Source organism: Pituophis catenifer, unplaced genomic scaffold (genome assembly GCF_029215685.1).
Source record: "Pituophis catenifer annectens isolate HBS135680 unplaced genomic scaffold, rPitCat1.0.hap2 SCAF_5, whole genome shotgun sequence".
In the NCBI taxonomy this organism is placed as follows: Eukaryota; Metazoa; Chordata; class Lepidosauria; order Squamata; family Colubridae; genus Pituophis; species Pituophis catenifer.
Genome location: NW_027256885.1, coordinates 92130225 through 92150760, shown reverse-complemented (window position 1 = coordinate 92150760; position 20536 = coordinate 92130225). Strand labels below are relative to the sequence as shown.

At 48.1% G+C, this 20536-nt stretch overlaps 1 protein-coding gene across 1 annotated transcript; it reads right to left on the bottom strand.

The window, feature by feature from the left end:
- Window positions 1-395: 395 nt before the first annotated feature.
- Window positions 396-15714, bottom strand: PPP4C (protein phosphatase 4 catalytic subunit). Its single transcript, XM_070944399.1, has 9 exons — window positions 15635-15714; window positions 9042-9157; window positions 8887-8934; window positions 8731-8781; window positions 8513-8614; window positions 8206-8379; window positions 7726-7852; window positions 2438-2627; window positions 396-2290 (listed from the first exon to the last, which is right to left on the bottom strand). The coding sequence occupies exons 2-9, from the start codon at window positions 9141-9143 to the stop codon at window positions 2161-2163; spliced, it is 924 nt and encodes a 307-aa protein (XP_070800500.1). The 5' UTR covers window positions 9144-9157; window positions 15635-15714; the 3' UTR covers window positions 396-2160.
- Between the last annotated feature and the right edge of the window lie 4822 nt (window positions 15715-20536).

The window sequence follows — 20536 nt, the reverse complement described above, 5'->3', positions numbered from 1 at the left end:
AAGACAAACATACAAGTACATGTTTTTACATATGTCTGCACATGTCATCTTAGCATTATTGGAGTGGTACATGTGGTGTGGCAGCACCATAGGAACTAGCAACTTACATTTTTTTTTAAAAATGTATTTTTATCGGATGTTAAAAACCAATTCCCATAGCTGGCAGAGCCCATTTGGCTTGATGAGAGGATGCAAATTCTCTTATTTTCATCTGGAGCCACAGTAATGTATTAAAATAATCTTCCTTTCTCTGCCACTACCAAATTAATTAGGAAATTAACTATCATAAGAAAAGACATATTTGCAGATTTTTGTAGCACTCGTTCATAAATGATGTGGCAATACAAATACACAATGTACAAGTTACTCAATTTTTCTTAATTTTATTATTTTTTAATCTAAAAGTTGTAAATAGGAAAAACAAAATGAAAACAAAATTAGAGCAAGAGACAGATCATGGGAGATGGCAGGAAATTCCCCCTTCTAACTCTAAATAGATACCTGGACTGCACATTCCTTCACAGGAATAAAGGTAAAGAAGGGAAGGGGAAGATGTCAGCCTGGGGAATTACAGGTGTGGCTACCTCATCCCCACAGGGGCAGAAGATCAGAGGGAGAAAAGCGAAAACATGTCCCATTGGTCAAATTCATTAGCATGATGTGATCCCAATCTCCATAGTCAGGGAGAAGTAGTAGTAAGAGAACCAGATCTGCCAATAAAAGATTTAATAAATCCATTCGCCAAAGTTGAATGGATTCCAGAGGGCATATGGAACACCCAGTGACCACAAAAAAAAAATTTTTGCAAGATCAGGATTTTTTGGTATAGTATGCAGGGGACAGTCTTGTCTTCCACTGGCCATATAGTTTTTACGGAGCAGAGTGGGAATCAGGAGCAATGGCACACAAAGGAAGGACTTCCTATATTAGCTCAATCTATTCCATATAACTGAAGCAAATTATGGACCTAAGTGCCAAAAACCCTCAACACTGTAGGTCCATGATGGTGAACCTATGGCACGGGTGCCCAAAGTGGCATGCAAAGCCATGTCACCCGGCATATGCAGCCTTGTCTGTCTTCTGGGTTTCTGGCGCACATGCGCTCGCGACGATCAGCTGTCCTTCGCTTGTGCGACAGTTCTGAAAACCGGTGTGCGCATGCGTGCTGGCCAGCTGATTGTTGGGTGCACATGCATGCTAGAACCTGGAAGTTCGGCTTTTCCAGAGCGCGCCCCCGACGAGTGCACATTTCCACACGACCTTTTCACCACTCGGTGCTGAAAAGGTTCGCCATCACTGCTGTAGGTCTTCCAGCAACCTAAAACACCAAAAGTTTGAAGCACTTCCTGTTCTTTGCTTAAATCTTTCAGAGTGGCACCAAAACCTTGGAGTTCCAAGGTCAGCTGACAAGAGAAAAAGGAAAAAAGCATCTAAGTGACCCAGCAGGAGGGGGGAATTAGTCCAGATAATTAGCTCCCCTAACAAGATCAGATATTCTTTGATCAATGTGGCTTCTCCTTACTTCTGAATCCAGTTCTTTGTAACGTATATATTCTCTAAGCAATAATTTCCAGTTCTTCTAGAACAGCCTTCTCTAAATTAGTGTCCTCCAGATTTGATTATGCTACAATTCCCATCTAATTCTGAATGGCCAAGTTGACTAGGATGATAGGAGTCTTAGGCCAATACATTTGGAGGGCACCAGCTTGGACAATGCTGCTTCATGAGTAGAAAAGCCCCACCAAGAGTTGCTCAAGAAATCAGTCAGTGACTTCTCTACAAAACTAGAGATCTTTAAAGAACTACAACTTTTCTTCATTCCTAGGCTGATACTTTTTTTCATGGAAAGAGCTGACAAAGTTCCAGGGTTTTCCACAGGCAGAAATCCTAAAAAGTGGGGGGGTTTCCCCCCCGGGGGGGGAGGGGGAACATACCAATTATGGCAATCCTAGGGATTGCCCAGGAATCAGCAAAAGATGGCTAGTTCAGTCTAAGGGGTCTAAGGGGTCCAGAACTGAGAATTTATTGGGCAAGGGCCAGGGTAAGGGAGAGAAGGAAAGAAGAGAGCTGAACCCCTGCCAAAGGCTGAAAGAGAAGCTGGCCACTCCATCCAGAATAGGAAACCGAAGCTGCACAAGGGAGAAGAGGGAGGAGCAGCATTCACAGGAAGTAGTCCGCAACAGGCTTCTTAGATGGGATGCCTCGGGTTTCTTGAGGGGCTGCTTCAAAGATGATAAATTCCTTTTGAAGGTGTTCATCCAGTTCCAAGATGGCTGCAACATTCCCACAGCTGTGGTTGGAAGAGAGAAAAGGGGTCAAATTTGTGTGCTTCAGGTTTCATCAATGCCACACATCCCTGGACAACACACTCGGCTGATTTCAATCTCCCCATCCCACAGTTCTTCCTATTCACAGGCATACCCTTGCAGTTTCTCACCGGTAACAATAGTTGGGGGCTGACCACACTGTAAGAACTGTCTCGTTGAAATGCCATTTGTATCCCTCCATGACCAGCTGATGTGCCCGGCAAATCATATCGATATCATTTGCTGCGTTGAACTGTGCCACCACGTCGCTACCAAATAAATAGCCAGCACCTCGAGGACTGACCCCCCAGCCTGTAGTGTCTAGAATAGCAAAAGAGGAGAATGTCGACACAAGGGAAACCAAATGGCAGGCAAATGCTAGGAAAAGGAAACATTTGGTCTTGCAAGCTAATAGAAGAAAGCCAATCAGCTGACAAGGAGACACTATAGAACCCCTCATACCACCACCCATATATTCCACCATACAAGGGTGGTTTTTTTCCCTTTTAAAAATCTTCTAAAAAAATAATTCTGGGAGTGGGAAAGAAATGGAAGTAGAGATACAAAACATCTCACTATCTTTAGTAGAAGAGTTTTACCATTTGCTGATTTTTTGATTTGCTGATGACTGCAAATCCATGCAACATTTATAATATATGTCTTCCGCAATGTAGGGGCACGATGGCTCAGCAGTTATAGATGCTGAGCTTGTCAGCTGACAGCCTGAGTTTGAGATCTGAGCGCCACATGATGGGGTGAGCTCCCATTCCTGCCCCAGCTCCTGCAAACCTAGCAGTTTGAAAGCATGCAAACGCAAGTAAATAGGTACTACTTTGGTGGGAAGGTAACAGTGTTCTGTGCACCTCAGCATATAGTCATGCTGGCCACATGACCACAGAAATTGTCTTCAGCAATGCTGGATTCCTTGGCCAAGAAATGGAGATGAGCACCGTGCCCTAGAGTTAGACATGACTTGGGCAGGGGAAACCTTTACCTTTATCACAATGTGCTTGGAATATAATGTGCCCAGTGGGTTATCGAGCATGGCACCAGTCTAGACCTCAGGGCCGGGGAGGGGATGTAGCTGTTATCAGAGAATCTCTAGCAGCCTCCAGGGGCACTGCTCCACAAGTGCCCAGCTGTGAGACCCTTTTTCTTAGGTTGGGCTCAAGGGATCAGGTGGGATTGCTGCTGCTGTACCAGCCTCCCTGCTGCATGGCAGCTTCCCTACCCAGGCTCCTGGACCTCACCGCAGGGCTGGTGGTGGAATTCCTCAGGCTTATACTTCTGGGGGACTTCAACTTGCCATCCCTGGGGACGGGGTCAGAGGTAGCCAGATATTTCATGGAAACCATGACTTCCATGGGCTTGTCCCAGGTCATCCAGGGCCTGACTAGGAATAGTGGTCACACACCCGATTTGGTGTTCTTGTCGGACCAGTGCCTGTGTGACCTGGAATTGGTGGACCTGTCCTTGGTCCCCTTGTCATGGTCGGATCACAGTCTGGTGGCAATAAGTTTCTCAAGAGCTCTACCCACATGCAGGGAGGCAGGACCTATTAGATTGGTCCATCCCTGTCGACTAATGGACCCTGATGGGTTCAAAAAGGAGCTGGGGATTATAACTACAGATCTGCTGCACAGTCCAGCCGAGCTCTTTGTCACTGTTTGGAATAGGAAGATGACTGAGGCTCTGGATAGGATTGCACCCATGTGACCTCTCCTTACCCGTAGACCTCTCTGCCCTCCGTGGTATACAGAGGAACTTAAGAGGGATGAAACGCATGAGGAGACATCTAGAGCGCCGCTGGCGGAAGACAAGGGATGAACTTGATCAAACACAGGTAAGAGCTGCTACTAAGGCCTACCTCATGGCGATTTGTGCGGCCAAGTGTAAATACATCTCCACACTAATTGCATCTGCAGATAATCGCCCAGCGACCCTCTTTAAGGTGAGTTGCCCCTCCTGGGGAAGGAGGAGATAGAGGTCCACCTGAATGGGTGCGCGGAGGAATTTGCAGATTTTTTGGAAGACAAAATCGCTCAACTTCGTTCCCAGTTAGATGCCAGCGTGGTTGCAGGTCCAGTGGAAGCCCCTGAGGCAGGTTCTTGCCCTGTTATCTGGGAACAGTTTGACCCTGTCGCTCCTGAGGAACTGGACAGGATCCTAGGGAGTATGCACGCAAGCACCTGTGTTTTAGACCCATGTCCCTCCTGGCTTGTGAAAGCTTCCTGGGAGGTGACAGGCAGGTGAACTCTGACGATTAATGCTTCCCTACAGGAGGGGGTAGTGCCCCAGCACTTTAAGGAGGCTGTGGTCTGCCCTCTTCTTAAGAAGCCATCGCTGGATTCCACCGTTGGATAATTTCCAACCTGTCTCCAATCTTCCCTTTTTGGGGAAGGTGGTTGAGAAGGTGGTTGCGCGGCAGCTCCAGAGGTTTCTGGATGAAACAGATTATCTAGACCCCTAGCGGTCAGGATTCAGGCCTGGATTTGGGACAGAAACAGCATTGGTCACACTTTTGGATGATCTCTGGTGGGAGCGGGATGGTGGTAGTGGATCTATCCTTGTTCTATTTGACCTCTTGGCAACTTTCAATACCATCGACCATGGTATTCTTCTGGACTGACTTCGGGGGATGGGAGTGGGAGGCCGGCCCTGTGCTATCATGGTTCACTTCCTGTGCAGCTGCTCTGTCAGTCAGTCTTGATAGGAGGGGAGAGATCCAGCCCTCGCCCACTGCTTTGCGGGGTTCTGCAGGGTTCGGTACTCTCTCCACTCCTGTTCAACATTTATATGAAGCCGCTGGGTGAGATCATCTGTCACCATGGACTGAGGTATCATCAATATGCTGATGATACTCAGCTGTATGTCTCAGCCTGTGGTGAGTTAAGCGATGCCGTGTCCTCCCTCTCACAGTGCCTGGAGGCTGTTAGGGGGTGGATGGGGAGCAACGGGTTGAAACTAAACCCTGGCAAGACCAAGTGGCTCTGGGTTTGGGGTTCGTTGGCCCAGGGAGAATTGCCACCTTTGGTCTTGGATGGGGTGGCACTACCCCAGACCCTGTGTGTAAAGTGGGGGTTCTCCTGGACTTGTGACTCCTGCTCAGAGCAGGTGGCAGTCATGGCCAGGAGAGCCTTTGTGCAACTGTGGGTGGTACGCCAGTTATGCCCTTTCCTGGAACAACAATCCCTACTCACGGTCACTCATGCCATAGTCACTTCCTGTCTTGGCTATTGCAATGTGCTCTACATGGGGCTGCTGCCCTTGAAGAGAATTCAGAAGCTCCAGCTGGTGCAAAATGCAGCGGCCCGCATGGTTTTGTGCAGACCTCAGTGTGCACATGTATCACCTATCCTGCAGGAGCTGCATTGTTTGCTGATTTGCTTCTGGGTGCAATTCAAGGTGCTGGTTGTCACCTTTAAAGCCCTTCATGGCTTGGGACCAGGGTATCTGAAGGACCGTCTATTGCCGGTCACATCTACCTGACCCACCAGAGCAGGGAGGCAGGGAATGCTGCCGGTCCCATCCCCAAGGGAGATACACCTGATGGACCCAGAAGAAGGGCCTTCTCCATGGTGGCTCCCTCTCTCTGGAACATCATTCCCCCAGAGATTAGAACGGCCCCCACTCTAACACTCTTCCAGAAGGTGCTGAAGACCTGGTTCTGCCAACGGGCCTGGGGAACCCAGAGCAGGATGGAGCCGATTAAATGGCTCATGTGATGTGTTGTCGCCAGGGCAGGGGGTTATTTTATTATATTATATGATTAATTTATTATATGATTCTCTTTTATTAGTTTTGTTTTTATATTCTTGTAAGCCGCCTTGAGTCGCCATGTGCAAATAGGCGATATAAATTTCCTAACATAAAATAAACTACTGCAGTCTCTCTTCAACGTCTTGTAAAGAACAGGTATTTCAGTCTCATCAGGGTATGTAGTAACACCAACTAGCTCTTCTGCTCCTACCATGTTTTCCCGAAAATAAGACCCTGTCTTATATTTTTTTGAACCCCGAAATAAGGGCTTGGCCTTATTATCAGGGGGGTGTCTTATTATTTTGGGGGTGCAGGAGACAGCGAGCGTGGCCACCTCATGGCTTCTGCTGTGTTGCGCTGCTGTGGCGTTCTTGGCACTTGCCTGCCTCCCATCCATCCATCCATCCCCCTCGCCTGCAAACTCCCGCCCCGCTCCCACCTCTCTGCCGGGCAACCCCCGGCAGCCCGATTCCCAAAGCCTGCGCCCGCCCGGCTCCCTTTTCCACAGCACCTGGCTCTTTATCGAGGGGGAAGCAAGACGTGTGGAGCAAGACAGGGCTCGCTCCTCTTGCCGTCTCTTCTGCCCACCCTCATCAGGGGCCAGGGAGACGCGAGACACACGTCTTACCTGCCTTGCAGCTCTGTCGCATGTCTCACTGTTGTCTGCAGGCAAACATATTGTAGGGTAAAACCAAACTTCTCGCGAGTTCAAGAAGTTTGATTGAACTCGCAATGTTTTTTTTTACCCTACGTGTTTGCCTGCAGACAACAGTGAGACATGCGACGGAGCTACAAGGCAGGTAAGACACATTTCACGTCTCCCCAGCCCCACCCCTCCCCACTTGCCACCCCCAAATTGCATCCAATTTGGGCAGGGGCAGGAAGCCCTGCCATGCCCGGTGAGAGGGGGAGAAGAGACGGCAAGAAGAGCGAGCCCTGTCTTGCTCCATGCGTTTGCTTCTCCCCCACCCCCCTCAATAAAGAGCCGGGCACTGTGGAAAAGGGAGCCAGGCGAGCATGGGCTTTGGGCATCTGGGGCTGCCGGGAGTCGCCCGGCAGAGAGGCGGGAGCAGGGCGGGAGTTTGCAAGCGATCACTTCCCCTTTGCCTTCTCTCCCAAAAGCGCTCCTCGGGCGTAGCCACTTCTGCAGCAGGAGACTTGCGCCAGCCTTCCGAAGGGTACCATAGCAGCAGCTATCCAAAATTTGTTAACCCTTATTTCGTCCCGACCCACGTGGCCCAGTATGATCGGGATGAAATAAGGGTAAAAAAATTGTGGATAACTGCTGCTACAGTACCCTTTGGAAGGCCACCGCGAGGCACATGGGGCGCATCGCTTAGCCTCCTGCTGGAGAAGTGGCCGCAATCCATGGCAAAAACGGCCGTGCTTGCTGGAGGGCTTATTTTCGGGGGAGGGCGTATATTTATGCCTACCCCAAAAATCAGGCTTGGCCTTATTTTCGGGACATGTCCTATTTTCGGGGAAACACAGTAGTATAATTTTGAGTCAGAATTAGAGGCACAATACTCTTCAAACCTAGTTTTGGCATGTTCTATTCCTATCAGATTCCACCAAACCTGTACACAATGTCAGCCATTACAGTATCTACTATCAAGATAATATTCACACAACACAGAAAAAGAAAGACTCATAGTTGTACCTTCAGGGTCAGACCATAGAAGATCACACATGGGACCATCATGAGGGACCTCTTGTTTGCGATCTATTGTTCGGATCTGGTCCAGCGTCTGGATGGATGGGGATAAACCACCATGGACACAGAAAATCTGAACAGAAAAGACAACACTTATACAGTATCATGGACCTCCCTCCATCTTTAAACTGACACTCTTTTTCTCTGATCCCCTTATCCTAGAGACATAATCTCTATGTGCCCCCACACCCTTTACAATCTCTGATATTCAGTTATGCATTTGATTAAAAACAACCAAGTACTGGATTTGAATTAAGAGAAGACATTCATTTTGAATCAGCCCCATGTCACCAGTGAATATCCCATAATTACAAGTCTTGGCAAGTAAGATAAGTTTTTTCCCCCTATTTTTCAAATCAGAATCTGATCTCCTTCAGTTTCATAATTCATCATGATTCAAGATACTCAAGATACTTGCATACTCACCTTGCCATCAATAATGGCAGAGAGGCTGAGGTAGTCAAAAATCTCAGTGCAGTAGCGCCACACAGTAACAGAGCCATATTTTCTCAAGCACTCATCATAAAACCCATATACCTGGGTGATCTGTCTGCTTTCGTGATTGCCACGGATAAGGGTGATTCTGTCCGGGTAACGGACCTGTAAAAAGAAGTGGATCCACTTAGCTTAGCCTTCAGATTTAAAAAAGTATTAGCCAAACTGGCATCACGCACATGCTGACTTTTAAATACGAAAGAAAAAATCAATGTTGACTTATCAGGGCTTTCCTTACTTTGAGTGCCAGCAGCAGCAAGAATGTTTCAACACTGTAGAAGCCTCGATCAACAAAGTCTCCCATGAAAAGATAGTTGGTCTCAGGTACATCGCCACCCACCTGACGCATGAAGACACAGAACACATGAAAAGGTTACCCATAAAATTAGGGAATGTACAGAAAGCAAGCAAAAAGCAGCAGAAGGCAGCATGGAACTAGTGGGTTTCAGCACTCACCCTGAATAGCTCTTTAAGGTCATAAAACTGGCCATGGATATCCCCACAAACCTGGAAAAAAATGCATCAAGAATAAAAAAAATAAATTTGCCTGACTGCTGATGTCACCACACCAGTCTAAGATATTATGAGGCACCCCCCCAAACCCTTACTCACTGTTACTGGGGAATCTACTCTCTGAACATTACTTTCTTCCACCAAGATCTCTCTGTTGGAAGAAAAAGGGAGATGTGTTATCTGTAATTGCCTTTCACATCATCAGCTGCATGCTGTAGTATAAAAGCAGTTACTGCTCAGAAGTCTACAAATACTTGCCTGGCCTTTGCACAGAGGGCTTTGACCTCACTCTCCTTGATGAGTTCACAGCGCCGCAGATGTTCAATCTGACAGTCAAGGTCACTGATTTCAGCCATCTCTCTCCCCCCCCCTGTAAAAATAGGAAATGTCTGTTACATGTGTGCACAAACACATGGATACTTATATTTGCACACAGACTTTCTATGAGCACACAGATTCTTCAAAAGGATTCCAAACTAAAGCAAACTACAACCAAGCAATGTTAAAAATACAAGTAGTCCTCAACTTACAACCACAACTGACCCCAAAATTTCTGCTGTTAAGCGAGACAGTTAAGTTTTGCCCCATTTTATGATCTTTCTTGCCACAGTTGTTAAGTGAATCTCTACAGTTCTTAAATTAGTAACACGGTTGTTAAGTGAATCTGGCTTCCCCATTGACTTTGCTTGTCAGGTCGCAAAAGGGATCACATGACCCTGGGACACTGCAATCCTCATAAATGTGAGTCAGTTGCCTAGCATCTGAATTTTGATCATGTGACCATGGGGATACTGCAACAGTTTTAAGTGTGAAAAACTGTCATAAGTAATTTTTTTCAGTGCTGGTGTAACTTCAGTCAGTAAATGAAAGGTTGTAAGTCGAGGACTACCTGTATATTCTTAATAAAGTGTCAGCGTTTCAACGCTGGCATAGAGAGAGCAGAGGAGAGCGAGAGATAAACTCTGAAACTTTTGCCTGCTAAATCCCTTTGAAGCCCGGTTGTCGTGGAAATGAAGGGAGGGGGCACATTCCTGGGAAATGACGAGGAAAAGAAATCTGAAGAATGACTTGGAAGACAGCCAATGAGAAGCAGAGATTTGGGGATCGGAAAGGGAGGGATTGTCCAGCAAGCATGCGCAAGATGGTGGTCGCGGGGTGAAGCGCTGCCATGAGATGGAGGACTTTTCGGGGCCTTAGGGGGTACTACAGGGGAGCTCGACCATCAGCAACCCCTGGTTCAGTCAGATGGGTCCAGGGCGACGGTTTTGAGACCTTCCTCACCCCTGGACGTTCCTGGAGTTGGAAGCAGCAAGGGAGAGTGGAAATTATGCCGCTCCGACGCTGCCGAGAGTTGCCGGGGGCCGAGAGCTGAGAGCCGAGAGCGGAGGCCCTGCTGGAGGGGAGCGGAGAGCGGAGCCGAAAGCTGAGGCATGGTGGCTTATCGGGCGAGAACCGAGAGAGGAGAGCTGAGAATGGAAGCGCTGCTGGAGTGGAGAAGGGTGAGAAAAGAGAGCAGAGCAGCGCAGAGAGCGGAGATATGGTGGCTTATCATCGCGGCGGCGGGCTCAGTCAGTGGAGCTTGGGGCGAGGGTTTTTTAAGACCTCCCTCGCCCCTGGATAAGCCCAGAGGCATTGGCAGAGAAGATGAAGGAGGAAGAATGGCTTTGGGGCAGCGAGTGGTGGCAGCCCGTTGAATTTCCACCTAACCCACTCAGAAACTGAGAGGAGTATAAACAGGTCTTGGGATTGGAGAAGAGAGACCCCCCCCTCCCTCGGAATATCCTGGTGGCTGCAGAGGACCTGGAGGCCTCCTGTGACATTTAATGGAGGCTGGGGTCTGGAAGAACTGAGGAAAATAGGGCTGGTGGGTGACAGGGTTTTTCCCTCGTATGGATACCAGCCCTTTTTCCTCCCCCTCCCGGGTACTGTGTCCGCCTAAATGGGCTCATTATTTGCCCTAACTGAGTGAGTCCTCTCTCTCCCCCCCCTTTCTTCCCCTTTTCCCTTCTTCCCCCTCCTTTCTTCCCCCCCTTTTTTCATTGGGACTTACTCGGATGTGATCTTGAGTATAAGACTATGCCAAGGATTTTCCATCTTTGCCCCTGAAGTGACTCACTGACTGACTGATAGACTGATAAACTCTTCCTCTGACCATGGGTCAGCCAATTGATGCAACTGTTGTGGGGTCCTCTATTACATCATGAGTCTCGTCTGTCGGAGAAGTTTTTTCAATCTACACCCCCCTGGGGGCCCTGCCGTGAGAGGGCGGGCCGGAGGCCGTTCCCATTGGATGAGATAATCAGGACCCTCCTACTGTCATGGGAGGACAGTAGAGATACCAACAGTACATCAATGAACAAATGGCTGTGTTACATCTTTTGTGAAGTCCCCTGTTTGAGCTCCGTGCCTCCATCGCTGCATCTTGGAGATGTACACGACAGCGGATCTTCTTGCGCTGCGAGATTCCCCCGTCTCGCAGATGTGGCCCTCCTCACTATCGAGGGCCCACCTAAAGGATGGGTTTTGGGACCCAGAGAGGTGGCATGTGCAAACTAGGGGATTGAGGGGTTTTCTATTGAAATTTTTAGTCAAATTTTTAAGGGGTCCCAGGGAGGGGGAGGGTCAGATTGGAATTTGGGCTGTGGGTATGGGGGATAACCCACAAGGGGGAGAGTCGGTTCTGGCAGTGAAGCGCGGCGTGGGGGGTGGGGGACCCGGGGTCGAGGGGGGGGTTAGAGCTTGTCCGGATAGTTTTCTGAACATCAGTACTGTAGGTGGGAGGGGTAGATATGGCGGGAGCAGGGGGCCATATCGTGTTAGGGGAGTGCGCACTCGCTGTTTACGAGCGGTGGTGTGCTCCGGCCCCCAAGGCTCTACTCGCTCCTCAGGTTGCATAGACCCTCAGGACCCAGGCCTCCGGCTGATGCTGTGCAATGCCAGGTCCGTAGTAAACAAAGCCCCCCTCATTTGTGATCTTGTTCAGGAGAGGGGTGCGGACCTGGCAGGTGTTACGGAGACCTGGTTGGGCCAGGAGGGGGGGTTCCCCTCGTTGAAATGTGCCCGCCAGGTTTCCAAGCATTCCATCAGCTGAGGTCACAGGGGAGGGGCGGGGGGGGAGCGGTTATTATTAAAGAAGGTCTGAGACCGAGGGAGGCCACTGTTCCTCAGACGGCCGGCTGTGAATCCCTTTTTGTGAAATGGGGTCATGGGGTTCAGATGGGTTTGCTGATCACGTACCTGGCTCCCTGCCACGTGGCAACAGCCCTGCCCGAGCTACTCAACATCATCGCCGCGGTGGCAGTTGATACCCCTAGGCTTATGGTCATGGGGGATTTCAACCTGCCATCCGTGGGTGAGGCGTCTGAGGTGGCTCGAGAGTTCATGGCTTCCATGACAGCTATGGACCTGACCCAGTTAATTCATGGCCCTACCCACACGGGGGGAAACACGCTGGATCTGGTTTTTGTCTCTGGACAGTGGTTGAGGGATCTTGAGATAGGGAATATAGTTACCGAACCCTTGTCATGGTCAGATCACTCTCTCCTTCGTCTCGACCTTCGAACCGCTGCACCCCACCGCAGGGAGGCGGAGCCGGTAAGATGGTTCTGCCCCAGGCGCCTGATGGAACCTGACAGATTCCAAATGGAGCTTGGGCCATTTCCTGAGGCTCTGGCACACGCCTCGACTGGAGACCTAGAGGCCGCCTGGGATAGGGCGGCCGCTGGAGCTCTGGATCGGGTCGTGCCTTTGCGGCCTCTGACCCGGCGCCGATCTCAATTGGCTCCTTGGTTTACCGAGGAGCTGAGGGAGTTGAAGCGCCGGAAAAGACGCCTAGAGAGTAGTTGGAGGGCCAGTCTTTCTGAATCTGACCGGACACTAGTAAGATCCCATATTAGGAATTACTTAGTGGCGATAAAAGCAGCGAAATGTAGCTATTTTGCTGCTCTTATTGCGTCATCAGATAACCGCCCAGCCGCCCTCTTTAGGGTGACCCGCTCCCTGCTCCACCAGGAAGCGCGGGAGGACTCCTTGGAGGGTAGAGCCGAGGATTTTGTTCAGTATCTGTATGACAAAATCACTCTGATTCGGGAAGATTTGGACTCCGACTGGGTAGTCTCAGGGGGAGAGACTGGGGCAGGTCTTGAGAATGTTATCTGGGATGAGTTTGATCCTGTGACCCCTGAGGACGTGGACAGGATTCTGGGCAGACTGAACGCGACCACTTGTTTATTGGACCCGTGTCCTTCCTGGTTAGTGCTGGCTTCCCGGGAAGTGACACGAGGCTGGCTCCAGGGGATTATAAATGTTTCGTTGGGTGAGGGTGACTTTCCCGCCGCCTTGAAAGAGGCGGTGGTGAGGCCTCTCCTCAAGAAGCCTTCCCTGGACCCGGCAATGTTGGTAAACTATCGTCCGGTCTCCAACCTTCGCTTTGTGGCGAAGGTTGTTGAGAGTGTTGTTGCGCATCAGTTCCCCCAGCACCTGGATGAAACGTCATATCTGGATCCGTTCCAGTCGGGCTTCAGGCCCGGGTACAGCACGGAAACGGCATTGGTCGCGTTGGTAGATGATCTCTGGAGGGCTCGGGACAGGGGGTGCTCCTCTGTCCTGGTCCTGTTAGATCTCTCAGTGGCTTTTGATACCATCGACCATGGTATCATGCTGCACCGGTTGGAAGAGTTAGGGGTGGGAGGCACTGTGTTGCGGTGGTTCTCCTCCCTTCTCTCTGACCGGTCGCAGTCTGTGTTGACAGGGGGGCAGAGGTCGACCCTGAGGCCCCTCATATGCAGGGTGCCGCAAGGGTCGGTCCTCTCGCCCCTCCTGTTCAACATTTATGTGAAGCCGCTGGGCGAGATCATCCGTGGTTTTGGGGTGAAGTACCACCAGTACGCTGATGACACCCAGCTGTACATCTCCACCCCAGACCACCCCAACGATGCTCTTGAAGTGATGTCCTGGTGCCTGGAGGCCGTGCGGATCTGGATGGGGAGAAACAGGCTCAGGCTCAACCCATCCAAGACCGAGTGGCTGTGGTTTCCGACGTCCCGATATAGTCAGTTGACGCCATCGCTGACTATTGGGGGCGAATCGCTGGCCCCCATGGAGAGGGCTCGCAACTTGGGCGTCCTCCTGGATTCACGGCTGTCTTTAGAAGAGCACTTGACGGCCGTGACCGGGAGGATTTTTCATCAGGTTCGCCTGATCCGCCAGTTGCGTCCCTTTCTGGATTGGGACTCGTTACGCACAGTCACTCATGCCCTCGTCACCTCCCGCCTGGACTACTGTAACGCTCTCTACATGGGGCTCCCCTTGAGGAGCACCCGGAGGCTCCAACTGGCACAGAGTGCGGCCGCGCGGGTGGTAATGGGAGCGACATGGCGTTCCCATGTAACACCCCTCCTGCGCGAGCTGCACTGGCTCCCGGTGGTCTTCTGGGTGCGCTTCAAGGTTTTGGTTACCACCTTTAAAGCACTCCATGGCTCAGGACTTGGGTACTTGCGGGACCGCCTACTACCACCAATAGCCTCCCACCGGCCGGTACGCTCCCACAGAGAGGGGCTCCTCTGGGTGCCGTCGGCCAAACAATGCCGACTGGCAGCCCCCAGGGGGAGAGCCTTCTCTGTGGGGGCACCTACGATCTGGAACGAGCTCCCCCCAGAGATACGGAGGATCCCGGATCTGCGCACCTTCTGCCGCGCCTTAAAGACCTTTTTATTTCACCAGGCGGGCCTGGCCTAATTTTCTCCCTCTTTTATAAAAGATTTTTAATTTTTTAATATTTTTTAGTATTTCATATATTCAAATTTAAAATTGGTTTTAAATTGATTGGGGTTTTAATTTGTTTGGGCCAAAACTATTTAATTTGATTTTAATTCCACTTTTAAATTTTGTATGTATATATTTTATTGTTTGGCTGTGCACCGCCCTGAGTCCTTCGGGAGTAGGGCGGTATAGAAATCAAATCAAATAAATAAATAAAATAAAAGGTCAGTCTTGTCCGTGCGGAGTCATGATCCGGTGGCTGAGCTCAATTAAAGAAAGATTTCCTTAAAGATTGGCAGTTTGGAAATTCATTTAATTTTGAGATAGCACCGCAGTCTGACATAAAGATTGTAATATTGATGAAAGCAAAGGGGAAGCTAAAGAAATTCCTCACCCCCAAAACGACTATTAAACTATATGAATACTCTCAATTATGGGTATCTTTTCATCTACAGCAGGGGTGTCAAACTCAATTTCATTGAGGGCCCCATCAGGGTTGTGTTTGACCTTGGGATGGGGTGTGTGACCAGGATGGGCATGGCCAGCTTGACATCACTCATGGGGGGCGGGCGCCTGTGGTGGCCCAAATGCTCTGCCAGTGAAAATGGACAGCATAAGGAAAGACCCCCTGCCCTCCTTTACTTTTGCAACCTCCCGCCCCCAAAATATCCACCCCGTCTTCTAACTTCCCCAGGCGATGCACATCGGAGAAACCTCCCCGCCGCCGTCCTACCTCTGTGCAATGAAACGGACCTCCCTCCCCCGAGTCCCCGCCACAAACAAGGCGAACCCACCGCGCTCCTCACCCGAGTTTCGGAAAAGCAGCCCGCCGGGACAAACTCTGCCCTTCCCTCGCACTCGTGGGGGAAGAGTTTGCCCCTCTTCGACATGGCAGCCCTGTTGGAGCGCCAGCCACGGAGCCTCGCAGCTTCCCCGACGAGGCATCGCTTCGCCGGCGCGGAATAGCCACGCTGCCGGCTCTCCCCGCTCCCCCCCACCCCTGGCGGCCCCGTCATGAGGGGCGAAGAAAGACGGCGAGGGCTCCTCGCGCATGCGCGCGATAAAAAAAAAAAAACCCACAGCGTACCTGGAGGGTCAGGGCAGCGACAGCGGAGACAGTAGAAGCTGCTCCGCGACTCCCTCCGGCTCCCGGGCCCGAGCCTTAACCCTCCCTCTTTCCGGCTCTCCACCAACTACTAAAGCACAGGCCGTCACTTCCGCTTCCTTCTTAGTCGCAAGTGGGGGAGGCGGAGCGACCTTGGCTCTTTAAAGCGGGAGAGATCTCGCCCGAGAAGGAATTGTACGTGTGTGCACATACGTGTAGATATTTATTTATAGCCGGTGGCTTAATATTGTACGGTAACATGGAAAAGAAGATGCCTTCCTTCCAAGGAAGGGTTTTAAAATAAAGGGGACAAAGCCGGAAATGAGGAAACGGAAGAAACGAAAGAGCATCGCGGAGAGTTTTTAACTACTTTTTATTTAATCGTATGTGTAACACAAAAAGCTTCCGGGTGCTTCTTCCGTTACGCGCTTCCCTTTCCTCATCCTTTTTCCCAACTTCCTCATATGATCCGGTGAGATAACAGAATAACAGAGTTGGCAGGGACCTTGTAGGTCATCTAGTCCAACCCCCGCCCAAGTAGGAGACCCTACACCATTTCTGACAGAGGGCTGTCCAGGCTCTTCTTGAAAGCTTCCAGTGAAGCTCCCACAACTTCTGAGGGCAAGCTGTTCCATTGGTTGATTGTTCTCACTGTCAGAAAGTTTCTCCTTATTTCCAGGTTGAATCTCTCCTTGGTCAGTTTCCATCCATCATTCCTTGTCTGGCCTTCAGGTGCTTTGGAAAATAGCTTGACCCCCTCCTCTCTGTGGCAGCCCCTCAAATACTGGAACACTGTTATCATGTCTCCCCTGGTCCTTCTCTTCACTAAAATACTAAAACAGATATTATACCGCTCAGGGTAAAGTCAAAAAGTCTTCCAGTTGAGTTTGACTTCTGATTGATAAAGTTCATGTAGTTTCTTGGCAGCAGTATGGAAATGCTTCTTTGATTCCAATCTATTCCATCACTTACTTTGGTCAAGAATGTTGAATAGTCGCAGGAGGCCCATCATTTCTGTGGTCCTCTGCAAAACTACAGAGGACCACAAGAAGGAAATAGAAAAACCAGTCCTTTGCTGCCACACAGAGGTCACCCCATATAAAAGTTTTCTGTTGCTTTTCTGGGGTTCATCTTGAGTTTTGCAGGCCTTATGGGAACACTGATACTCATTGAAGAGAAACACTATACATTTTTAACAAGGTGGATGAGATTGGCATAGCCTGGATATGATAGTGTGTTCTCTGCTGTGCATATATGTCTCACAGCTTGTATTAGAAAATGATCAAGACCTTTGTTAGAAGACTGGAGAAAGATATTACAACTACATTTTATTTATTATTAGATTTTTATCCCACATTTATTATTTTTATAAATGAGTCAGTAAACATACCTTATCTTCCTTCCTCCAATTTCCCCACAACAACTGTGAGGTAGGTTGGGCTGAGAAAGTGTGATTGGTCCATCTAGGTGGTTTTCCATTCCTAAAGTGGGACTAGAGCGCCCCATTTCTTGGTTTCTAGACCAGCACCTTAATAACTAGACCAAACTGGCTGTCTTTATTTAAACTTTATTTAAAGTTTTATTTATTTAAACTGAAATGGTTTAATAGTTGAAATAGTGCTAGACCCATCTTGCTGGGTCAACCCTGAAGCTGTGGGTCTGGCACTTTCCTATGGGGAGAATTCAGCATCCCTACCATCCTCTGGTTTCTCTCCTTTTTCCCATTCCTGCAGAAATCAGAACAACAATAGTCCTTTGTTCTCATTTTGCCAGTATTTTTAAATTGAGCTATATTTTTATATTCTGAGGTCATGGTAAGGAAGGATGAAAGCATTGACTGGAAGCTCTTATTAATGCTACTCTATTGGCCAGAAGAAGGGAAGGCGCACTGAGTTGTAGGAACATTCATAAAATGGTTTGAAAATGTCTTTAACGGTTTGGGGCAAAGAAGCGAGTGACTTCAAAAGACTTTCCCTAATGAGATTTAGCTGAAGAAGAGCAGTTTCCTTACCAGATTGAACTTTACACAGGTGAGATATCAATTCTCAAAATTGGCTCAGAATGACTGAGAATTATGGAAATTGCAGCCCAATACATCATGAAACTGTTAGCCGTAAACATCCGACAGATCCATTCGTCCGATGTGCCTTGCCCAAACAGAACTTAAGATGGAAAGGTAGATTAAAATCTCTTTAAGTACACATAAGGAATGGCACCTCACCCAAGAGGAGAGGAGCAGTTTAGAAAGGTTAAAAATCACTTTCTGCTCAAAACTTCCAAAGTCAATATAAATAAAGGCAATAGCGGGCATCCTTGTCTTGTTCCTTTTTTTATATTAAAGCTCTCTGTATAGCCCCTGTTTACAATTACCTTAGTTGTTTGTTTATGATATATTGTCTTAATTACATTTATAAATTCTTCTCCCAAAGTCCATACAGTTTAGTTGATGTACCATAAATTGCCAACTTACTTTCACTCCCCAAATTGTTTTGTCAAACGATGATTGTAATCCAAGGTGGCCCACCAGACTATAGTCTCCCCAGTACCCAAATAATCCAAAAAGCCAATTCCCTCAGTCACTAAGCAATTCCACAAGTCAAACGATGTTTGTAATCCACAGGGTTCAATAAATTTCCAAAACAGTTCACCTATCACCAAACAGACAAGGAATGGCCTTGCAGCTGTTTCCTTATCTGTCTTTTAAGCTTTTTTTCCAGGTTTACTCCAGCTTGTGCTATACCTGTTTTTCACCACTAGATGTCATTCCAACTTCATCTTCCAGTTTGTAGAACTAAACTTTTCTTTCGTTTGGTTGGTTCTTTAAAAGATCACCCCATATCTTTCCAAAGTATTTTTAATTTTAATTATTTTCTAAATTACTGTGTTATTCCAATCCATTCCATCTATTCTTTGCATTTAATGTTCTTACATTTGGTATTTGGTATTTTTCTGTGTCTGTCTCTTTCAGTGTTTAGATTACCGCTTTCTCTTTCTTGGAGGAGGGAGTAAAAGTCCTTCTCGCCTCTAGAGACTTTCTTTGCTTTAAAAGTTGTTTTCCCCGGGAATAAATTGCCGAGTGGTAGAAAAAGGATAGATAATCTCACCCAGTTCCTGTCCACGGATTGCTAATTGTGCTTTTTCTCTTCGGTTGTCAGTAGCTTCGGACAGACCACACACAAGTACGGCTGTCCTTTCCTCCGCCAGTTTGGAGTGCTTCCTCAAATCGAGTGGGAAGACCGCCATCTCCCCACAATCAACGAGGGTCCCCTCCTTTCTTCGTCACCCCTTCAGGGCAACGTTGACCCTTTGGGACCCCCAGAGCCCCGCATTTTCCCCAACTGTTGCCACAACATCAACGGAAGTATATGAGTGAAACAACATATATATTTTGGATGAGGTATTGAATGACGAATCCGGATTATAAAAACTGCTTATTTTGAATTGTCCTTCTTTAGTGGATTCAATACTGGAGATTATATAAAATTGACACAAATTTAGAGATAAATTTTAAAGGTGTATTGCTGAACTAACTATAGGGTATATGGTATTGTATAATATTGTATTATATGGTTGCACCAACTATAAGATTGGCTGTAGATCAGTGGTTCTCAACCTTCCTAATGCCGCGACCCTTTAATACAGTTCCTCATGTTGTGGTGACCCCCAACTAGGGGTGGGTTCTAAATTTTTTTACTACCGGTTCTGTGGGCGTGGCTTATTTTGTGGGCGTGGCTTGGAGGTCATGTGACTGGGTGGGCGTGGCTAGCTGGTCATGTGACCGGATGGCCATGGCTATGTGTATAGGGACTACTCAGAGGGCTGAAAAAAGTCATTTCTGACAGGTCCTCGCACTTTTGACTGGTCCTCACACTTATGACCATCCTCACATTTATGCCCGTGCAGCTTTCTTAACAACCGTGTCACTCATTTCACAACTGCTTCTCTTCACCATGGTGACAAGATAGGGCAAAAATGTAAAATGTGAGGACAGTCATAAGTTCGAGGACTGGTCAAAAGTGCGAGGACCAGTCAAAAATAACTTTTTCAGCCCTCTGAGTAGTCCATATGCACAAAAGGACTACCCAGAGGGCTGAAAAATGTGATTTCTGACAGGTCCTCGCACTTTTGACCGGTCTTTGCACTTATGACTGGTCATCATTTATGCCCATTGTAGCATTCTTAACAACCATGTCACTCATTTCACAACTGCTTCTCTTCACCATGGTGACAAGATAGGGCAAAAATGTAAAATGTGAGGACAGTCGTAAGTTCGAGGACTGGTAGAGTAGTCCATATGCATAAAAGGATACAGCAATAGAGAGGGATGAAGGAAGGGAAGGGAAATTAGAGTAGGAGGGAGGGTAAGAGAGGGAGGAAGAGAGGAGGAGAAGGAGAAAGGAAGAGGAAGTAGGGAGGAGAAGAAGAGGGGGAGGAAGAGAAAGTAAGAAGGAAAGAAAAGAGAGAGGTGGTAGGTTTGAGGAGAAAGATTGCTGTACAATAAAAAAGATGAAAGGGAAGAAAGCCAACCCCAAACAAATATAAAGATATTAAGATAAAGAATGAATTGTTAAACTTTAAAGAATAAAAGAGAACAAATAGGAATAAATAGCAATAATTAGAAACACACATACAAACATACAATGTATTTTCTTTGAACAGAGTATTTGGCCGGTTCACAAATTTAAACAGTGTTTAGTCATTTCAATTAAATTTACAATTTCTATATTTCCTTTTTGCCATATTTATTCCTCATCTATTTTTGTAAAAAACCAATATTACCCTTCATCCTCATCTCTAATCTTAATCAAATTCAATTTTTCCCTTCTATTCTATATTATACCCCTTCCCATTCTCATCTATTTTTATATCCATCCTCACATTGGT

Excerpts from the sequence above, each read along its gene's own strand:
- PPP4C (XM_070944399.1), bottom strand. The coding sequence starts at position 9,143 with ATGGCTGAAATCAGTGACCTTGACTGTCAGATTGAACATCTGCGGCGC. Across the intron at positions 8,615-8,730 it reads ACCTTAAAGAGCTATTCAGG|GTGGGTGGCGATGTACCTGA; the intron begins GTGAGTGCTGAA and ends TTCATGCGTCAG. Across the intron at positions 2,291-2,437 it reads GCCCCCAACTATTGTTACCG|CTGTGGGAATGTTGCAGCCA; the intron begins GTGAGAAACTGC and ends TTCCAACCACAG.